The sequence below is a fragment of the Sesamum indicum genome, linkage group LG1, assembly GCF_000512975.1.
Source record: "Sesamum indicum cultivar Zhongzhi No. 13 linkage group LG1, S_indicum_v1.0, whole genome shotgun sequence".
In the NCBI taxonomy this organism is placed as follows: Eukaryota; Viridiplantae; Streptophyta; class Magnoliopsida; order Lamiales; family Pedaliaceae; genus Sesamum; species Sesamum indicum.
The window spans coordinates 2,678,753-2,688,484 of NC_026145.1; the positions used below are offsets into that span (position 1 = coordinate 2,678,753).

General features: G+C 31.0%; 1 protein-coding gene across 1 annotated transcript; it reads left to right on the top strand.

The window, feature by feature from the left end:
* LOC105156334 (cytochrome P450 76C1-like) lies at nt 2,090-4,642 on the top strand. The gene is made up of 2 exons (XM_011072429.2): nt 2,090-3,102; nt 3,839-4,642. Exons 1-2 carry the CDS (start codon nt 2,206-2,208, stop codon nt 4,463-4,465), a joined length of 1,524 nt encoding a protein of 507 aa, XP_011070731.1. The 5' UTR covers nt 2,090-2,205; the 3' UTR covers nt 4,466-4,642.

Here is a 9,732-nt window from a genome sequence, read left to right on the forward strand (position 1 = left end):
TGCCATTAATTTAATGACGAGTCGCGATTTGAAATCGCGACTCGTCATGTTTGTGTTATTATTTTAAAAAAAATTATAATAAAATATATTTTTTTTATAATAAAAAAATAATTAACTCCAATAATTTAATTAGTGACACATCAAAAGTAACAACACAATATAAAGACACACTACAAAAAATTTAACTATTCCCTACATTATAATAGCTACCATTTAAAATCCATAAACAATTAGTACTATTCACCACAGCTAAATATATATGGATGTAAAAACTGTTGGAATTGGACGCTAGATGTTCTACAATAATTGAATTTTTGTTCTATAAGTTTTGTGAGAATTGTGAGCATTTTCAGTTTGATCAATACAATTTTTGATGAATTACTTCATTTCGGTTAAAAAAAATTGTTTCTTAATTTTTTTTTATATAATGAGATCAACAAGCTTAATTAATAATTTAGTAAATTTTAATACTTCTTTTAAAATAATATTTAATATAACACATATAAATTTTTTATGCTCTATTTAATATCTATTTGTAATCTGTTATATTTTTTTAAATTGAAAAGTCCCTAACAATTAATTTATAATTTTTTATATTTATTTATGAGTTTTATATTTATATCAAGATATATAGTGTGCAATCTATTTTATTACTTATAAATTTATGTTAAAATTTAACGATTACCATAAATTAATCTAAAGATCAAAATAATAATAATAATAATAATAATAATGATGATGATGATGATGATGGTGGCAGTGGTGGTTGAATAATTTTAATTATTATTTTATTATATTTAATGAGATAAATTATAATTTTATACTTTGGTTTAAAAAATTCGTCTCTTAAATTTTTTTTTTGTATATAATAAGATCAACAACTTTTATAAAATAAATTATAGTTTTTTTTATTAATATTAATAGTTATACAAAATTATATGCAAGTATTTTGATATTTTGATGTATATATATTTCTAAACTTTAACGAATTATATTTTAACTAAACTAATTAGTAATTTATATTTATAACAATAAATTAAAATATTGTACCATATGTTTAATATTTTTTATTAAAAAATATAAAATCGAAAAATTTTAAATCTCACCAACAATTTTATTAAAAAAATATACATTCTCTCTCATTCTCACAACTCTAAATTTTAAAACCCCAATTTCTTCTCACTCTTCTCATTTCTCTAAATTCTAAAATCCAAATTTCTTTCCCACTCTTCTCATTTCTTTCTAAATTCTTCCCACTCTTTTCTTTTCCCCAGTTCCCAGATCTAAACTCACCTAACATTCTGCCTGAGTCCACCACCAATCCACTCCTCTCCTTCCGGCGAGTCGACTGAACCTTGACCCACCACCTATCGTTGCTTCTCCGACGACATCCCGTCTTTTTCGCGATTTTTCATCAGACTTCTGCTCCTTTTTTCTTCGTCGTTCGTCAGCCATTCACTGGCGCACAACCATTCACGTTGGGGTGTACGATGGGATCGAACTCGACCTAACAAAAAAATTTGGCAAGTGGGGAAAGTATCCTTATTAATTAATGGGAAGCCCATATTTTCAATTCAAAGCATCCTTATGATATTTTATTATCTATAGTAAAGAGGTATACTTCATCACAAGATAAACGATCTTTGTTTATTCATTAATTAATTGTGGTCGTACACAATTTCTACTCGTATCTAAAAGAATCTCGGTATAAAATGATAAAAAAAAAATTTTGTGAAAAGAATAAATTATAATAAATGTGAAGAAGTAAGGTGAGAGGGAAACATGGAGTCGCGGGTCATTAAAAGAAAAAATTTTATAATTATGAAATTATTAAAATTATTAATTTAACCAAATTTTTTTAAAGAAAAGAAATAAAATAAAGAATAAATTTGGATATTCAAATATTGATAGGACAAAAAAAATTCTTTTATATTAATATAGATGTAGAAAGCTAATAATTCTCAAGTCAATTAGAAAGCGTATTGTTTGGTATAGCTAGCCATATTGAAAACAGCAATGAGACTTAAAATTTTATCAACAAGGAGGAGATATATCCGAGGCATCATACGTAATAATATAACTTGAATCTGACTCGACCGTATGATAAATGTGCTATATATGTTGTGTGATTGAAGGCTTCCATTAGCAGAGCGAGATTGAGAGTAAATAATCCTAGAAGCAGTAGGATCACTCGCCCCCCAAAAAATGGATCAGTACTATACTGCTATCATTTCAGCACTGGTAATGTGCATTATCTGGTGCATAAAAATCTCCCTCAACCCTGCAAGAGGAACTCCTCCCTTGCCACCAGGCCCCCGGGGCTTGCCCATCCTCGGGTACTTGCCATTTCTGGGCAACAATTTACTCCATCAGTTTGCAGATTTGGCACAGCGATATGGTCCAATCTACAAGCTCTACCTTGGGAACAGATTGTGTGTCGTGATCAACTCACCAACCCTCGTTAAAGAAGTGGTTCGCGATCAGGACTCGATTTTCGCTAACCGCGACGCCAACATTGCAGCACTAGCGGCATCCTACGGTGGAAAGGACATATCATTTTCGCCACTCAATTCCGATTGGCGGACCATGCGGAAAATCTTGGTCCGGGAGGTGTTAAGTAACAACAGTCTCCAGGGGTCGTACAATCTTCGGAAGGAAGAGGTCAGAAAGGCCATCAACCGTGTCTACAAAGATGCCGGAAAGCCTGTCCACTTCGGTGAGCTATCGTTTCGAACTGAACTTAATGTCATAATGAACTTGCTGTGGGGCGGCATAGTCGAAGGGGAAGAGTGCGAAAGAGTTGGGGAAAAGGTCCGGGAAGTTATCACGAAGCTTGTGGATCTGCTGGGAAAGCCAAATATTGCCGATTTTTTTCCAGTCCTTGCCCGGTTTGACATTCAAGGAGTGAAGAAAGAAATGAAGGGTTATGTACAATCTATGGAGAGGATTTACGACGACGTTATTGCTAGATGTAGAAAGATGTCATCTGGAGAAATCAAGAGAGAAGGCAAGAAGGATTTCCTTCAAGTCCTGTTAGAGTTACAAGAGAAAGAAGATCCTGAGATGCCAATCAGTCTCAGACAAATCAAGGCCATATTGATGGTAAGCTTTGTTTTATTCTTGCTTTACTTTCAACAAAATCAGCAGAATTACTTCCCCTCCCTTTTTTTCAATTATCAAAATTTATCTTTCAAATTTACAGTCACCTACTTTGCTTGTAGGGTGGTGGGAAAATGATATTGTTCGTCCTTTAATTTGTGGTAGTAGATATTATAACTGTTATTTTGAAATACATTTTGACATGATTTGATCGTTTAAAAAAAATAACCAATAAGAAAAGGAGATCATAACGTTATTTATCAAGTTTCATTCCTATTGTGTTCAATTACCTGATCCAATATGGAACGGGTTTTGGAACGGCCAGTTGATCCGTACCAAATACCACCTTTTTTTCTTGTGAAAGTTTAGGTAATAATTCGTCATATTTTTTACTGTAAAAAGATTACCTATTAAATTTTTATTTTTAATTAAACTAATATGTACTATTTATAAAAGCGTTATAAAAAATTTAAAGTAAAATATGTCAAGAAATAACAACTTATATGATACTAATAGTATCATGCCCATTTAGTAATTTCCCTATAAAAGACCTTATTACGGCAAACCCCCTAAGATCTTATAAGCTTTATCATATTATTTTATCCAAACACGTTAGGAGCATATTTTTTTTATAAGCTCCTAAAACATCTTATAAGATGTTCTAAAAAAGTATAGCCGGCCAAACACCCTCTAAGTTATTAAAGTCAGAATTTGTTCATCAACTATTTTTGTGTGACAGGATGTTGTAGGAGGTGGGACTGATACTTCGGCAACAACGATTGAGTGGGTAATGACTGATCTTTTGAATAATCCAAAAGCCATGGAAAAGGTACAAAAAGAATTATGGGAAGTGGTGGGATTGAACAACATAGTTGAAGAGTCCCATACTCCTAAATTGAAGTATCTGGACGCAGTTGTTAAAGAAACAATGCGTTTACATCCACCCGTACCCCTCTTGGTCCCAAGGTCTCCAAACAAAACTTCCGTAATCGGGGGATACACTGTCCCAAAAGGAACCAGAGTCTTCATAAACGTTGGGTGGATCCAAAGGGATCCTTCTATTTGGGATAGTCCTTCTGAATTTAAGCCCGAGAGGTTTCTACACGACAATGAAAAATGTGATTTCAGTGGTAATAATTTTCATTATCTCCCTTTTGGATCAGGGAGAAGGATTTGTCCTGGCCTGCCCCTTGCCGAGAAAATGCTGATGCATTTACTAGCTTCACTTCTACATTCATTTGAATGGAAGCTACCAGATGGGGAAACAGTCAATATGTCGGGCACGTTTGGAATTGTCCTGAGGAAATCTACAACACTGCTTGCTATACCCTCGCCCAGGTTATCTGAACCAAATCTGTATGCATAATTTCATATTGTGTTAGAGTTTATAGCATTGTTCAATAAACCCAGAAGTTGCCGTTGCTATAAGATCATTGGATTTTGTGTCTCGTACACATCTCTTAGTGTTGGCATTTGAGTTCCCAAAAACTTTAATTTACATTTGGTTTGTAATTGGATTCAAGTCACAATGCTGAATGACTAATGCTAAATGAATTTACTGTATTTATATTGATGTGAAAGATTCATCATTGTAATGAATTTTAAGCATTTATTACCTATGAATTTACAACTGCAGGGATTCAACATAATTAAGAACAATAATGCGAACTGTTGTGTCAACTTTTTTCTTGACAAATTGTAATATTGGTCTCTACACTTTCAAAATTTTGTTTTGGTACCAAATGTTTAAAAAAATAGCAAAGTTAGTCCCAAAAGTAAATTTTCCTTAATTTTTAACACAGCCAGCACATGTAATTTCACACTTGGGTGTTAACCCAGCGGACAATATTGCACTTTTAGTCCATTTGAGGTCTTCTTATATAGTCCCAAAATTTCAAGCTCAAAATCTTAAACATTGTGCGTTGATTGTACTCTTTAAAATATTCTGTTAAAAAGGTAATGAAATTGGAATATGCATTGCATATGTCACTGTCAGTTCATTACAATATAATTGAGTGAAAATATGCATGACTATTGAGTTCAAATAATAATAAAAGTTTTATTTTAAATTATATCAATTTATTTAATAGTTAACTAAGAACGGCCTATTTATATATTAAATATTAATATACATTTAGATTATGCAATGCATTTACTGATTATACATATATAGACACACGGATATATTTATGTATAATTTTATAATATACTTAATCACTTTCCCGGCAAATCTTTCTCATAGGAATTTAATTTTGTTTAATATTTACCACTCCTATTCTAAAGAATTAATTGTTTATTTATTATAGTGAACGGACAGATGTATACCATGGTGTTTGTCTTTGAAGGAATCTATGAAAGAGGACAAAAAATGCATAAATTTTGAATTTGGAACAAAATAATGTTGAGTTCGTAAAATTTGAGACTACATATGAAGACTCTTATTAAATGGGACTAAAAGTAAGATTTTACCCAATTGGATTAACAACAACATAAGAAATTAATGAAAATTCAATTTTAAGACAAACTTTGCAATCTCTCTAGAATTTGATATCGAAAAGTATGGGACTATTTTTCCAAACCCTCACAATTTTAATTATTAAACTAGTCAAAAAAACTACAAGTTTGTGTATACATAATTTAAAATTTTATTATATTTATATTGTTAAATGTGATAGAAGAACGATAAAATGAATAATTGGTTGAAGCAAATAAAAAAATTTAAATTTAAATGTACATAGATAGAATATAACTAGGAGAATGTTTGCTAAACTTTTCTAAAATGTAGTATATTCCAACATCTTATAAGATGTTGAACTTATTTAAAATTAAACTTTTAAAGTGTTTGAATAAAATAAGATAGTGAAGTTTATAAAATATTTTCACATCTGATAAAATATTTTAACAGCTTATAAAATGTTGGATCTTACTTAGAAATAAGCTCCTAAAGTGTTTTAGATAAAACAACATACTAAAGCTTATAAGATGTTTTTCGATCTTATAAAATACACTACCAAAAAATAAATAAAAAAATAAAGTTTATAACAACTTTTTTGTTATGGCCATATGGTCGTTTCAATACACAGCCTTTGTAACAGTTTTATAACGGAATGGACGTGATGACATCATTGATGGGGTAGTAAAAATGAAATAATTTTGTAACGACCAGAACCGTTACAATAGCTGTTATAAAATTTGTGTGCCTAAAACTGTCACAATTTGTAGGCCGTTACTAATTTGCTATGGCTATTTATTTTTGTAATGGCTTTTTGGTGAAATAAGGAGTCGTTACAATGGCATGGCAAAAATCGTTGGAAAACTTACGAAAGACGGTGTTACAAAAATCGTGATATTAGAGATGGTTTTTTGTAATGGCCGTTACAAAATAACGGCTATAATTTCTAATGGCTAGTTTCAACGACTATCTTAAGCGCTCAAAGGCCATTACAAAAGAAATCGTGATATTAGAGATGGTTTTTTGTAATGGCCGTTACAAAATAACGGCTATAATTTCTAATGGCTAGTTTCAACGACTATCTTAAGCGCTCAAAGGCCATTACAAAAGCTGCCATAAAAAAATTTATATATTTATTTCATTTCATTTGTTGTAGAAATTCTTACTATCCTCACACACTCTCAACACTCTGATTTTCGTGCATATACATTTGATTAGCTTGGAGATTATTACTCGAATTTTGGACCACCATAGTTGGGGGATATTAAGGTGGACAACCATATTTCTAAGAGATTATATGATTGAATATCCCTATGGGCTAATAAAATATTGCCCCCAGCTCACACCGTACCGAGAGATTACTCAATCACACAGAAGTTGATAACGGAATTGGGTTTACCCGTTAAGAAGATTAATACATGTAAGAATGGCTGCATGTTGAACTGGAAGAACAAAGTCAGCTTGGAGCACTACAAGTTTTGTGGAGAAGCTAGGTACAAGCTGATCGAGGGCGAGACGACGCTGCAAGAAATCCCCGTATGTTGTGCTTAGATACCCGCAATATGTTACATGTTGGGCAATGGCATAACCACTTATGCCCTTGCTGCGTAAAACAAGATAAGCCCTTGCTCCAGACAAAAATTTGAGTCACTTAAAATAAACCCGAACCAAACCAGGACAAGAAAAAACGAAAAAAAATTTACAAGAAAATGTAAAAATTAAAAAATATAAAAAGTTGAGAATAAGAGTGTCGATCGAAAACAACAAAAACCAACAGTCAGCAAATCAGGAAAGCCAACTAGCAATGACATGGTCGACAAGCCATTATGACCAACAGCTGAAAAAGGACACGATAATGTCGAACGCAATGACATCATCCAAAAGAGAAAAGATGATGACGAACGCAATGATGTCATCAAAAATAAATTTGGAGTCTGAATTTGAAGTCCCAGGACGCCTATAAATAAGGGAGCAATGAAGCAGATGGGATCATCAGAAATCTTCTCCAACTCTTCAAAGTATAATATCTCGAATTCAGAATCTTTGTATTTTCAAATTTCTTAGTTTATGGGGGTTAACCAAGTGAGTTAAGTCCTCTATCATATGAGAGGATAAACAGTTATCTCCTCCAACAGAGAAAATGATATCTATGTAATATTTTATATTTCTTTAATGTTGTACAAAATTCTATTAAGTCCCTAATTGAAATCTTTTCTACGCCATAAGGTAGGAAACAAAATAGATTATGCTGTTTGTTGCTGAAGGAGTCAAGTACCTGCGGACTAACCGCTGCGGTAGTGATGTTGGAGCAAGTCCATAAAGTCGAGAACTTGAAATACTTGGGAACAAGGCGGTCGAGTAATGGTACGAATTTGTGAGGGTTTAATTTATTTTGGGAGCATGTTGGGCCTAACTTAGAGCATGTAGTGGACTATGTTTAATTTTTTGCTAGAAGGGCAAAATGGTTATAAAATGGATTGATGGACCAAAATCACGAACATTTGGAAGATGCCAAACCAAAATTGTCACCACGAATGTTAGAGGACCAAATTTGCCAACCCCTATAAATACAGGACGAAAATTGCAATATTGCCAAATAATTATAATTACTAAAGCTTTGAAATTCATTGACAAAAAGAATTCTTGTCATTGAATATATATAATTAGCGATTATTAAAATTATCATTAAATTTTTTTGTCTTTAATTTTTTATTTTCATGTAGTGAGTGTAGATTTAAAATATTATTTTAATTTACTTTTCAGGAAAAAATTAATAAGTACTTAAATTAATCTATCGCAAGCACCCATACGGCGTCAGAAACTTCTCCGCATATTTAATTTGTGAAAGTCAACCACAAATCATATCTCAAAATTAAGTATAGTTTTCTTTATCAACCACTTGTCCTTGTAGACGATCTAACTGCACATGCACATCCAACTTAAACATTATTGACTTCCGAAGTCTAATTATATTTGTTTTTAGTAGAAAGGATAAATTATTATTAATTAAAATAAATGAATTACATTTACTTCAGTCGAATATGAATATTCGATAAAGAATATTACAATAATCATATATTAATCAATAATATCAAATAAATTAAATTTTATTAACATATACTATTATAAAATAAATACACACTATACGGTGGAAATAATATTCTATACATATAGCGGAGTTCAAACCTAAATCTCTAACATCATTGGGTCTTATTATTCTTTTGGTAGTGTAAATTAACCAAATTGCAAATATAACTTTAATTATCGACAGTTCTCTTAAATTTGATCTTAAATTGGTGTGGATTTGTATGACCTACCTGACTTACATTTGGTTACAACCTGGTCATAACCATCCGTTGCAAAAGTCAAGTAGGTCATAAGAAAAAAAAAATTAGTAAGATAAATATAATTATCTATAACTTTCTTAAATTTAATTTTTTGGAGGGTAAAATGTTTATATTAAATTTGATTTTATCACTTTAGTCCCTTAAGTTTATAAAATATCAGTATTAATCATTTTTTAGATTGAAAAATAATTTTTTGTGTTTTTTTTATACTGAATATGATGTAATTATCTTATATAAATAACTAAAACTTTGTACTCTCGTGAACATAATAAAAGGGATAATTATACTCACTTGCTCTGAGGTTTGGTGTAATTACACGTAGAGTTCTGTGGTTTGAAAAATTATATCTAGCAACCCTAAGGTTTACTTTCATCTAACAAATAAGTCATTTTGTTAGTCAAAATTCATTAGATTTGTTGATATTAACAAAAAAACACTTAATGAAAATTGATATTTACGATTGATTTACTTATTACTGGCTTGTTACAAGTCAAACAATTTTTCTGACTAAACTATATTTATAACGGTGAATATATACCTCAGCACATATATTAACACGTGAAGACATATGAGGGTAATTTGATCATAAAAAGATTAACTTGACCTGCAATAAATCAGTAATAAGTCAATAAGCGCTAAATATAAATCTTTTATTCGATTCTTTTGTTAATAATCACCATCACAAATTAATGCCAAGATGGATACTTGGATATGTATATTTTGAAATACATCCTTTTATCAACATAAATACTTGAAAAAGATACCACCATAATTGAATTTGTTGCAATTTCAAGAATGAAATGTAAGCTTGGAGAATTATTCAAGAAGAAAAAT

Excerpts from the sequence above, each read along its gene's own strand:
- LOC105156334 (XM_011072429.2), top strand. The coding sequence starts at position 2,206 with ATGGATCAGTACTATACTGCTATCATTTCAGCACTGGTAATGTGCATT. Across the intron at positions 3,103-3,838 it reads AAATCAAGGCCATATTGATG|GATGTTGTAGGAGGTGGGAC; the intron begins GTAAGCTTTGTT and ends TTTGTGTGACAG.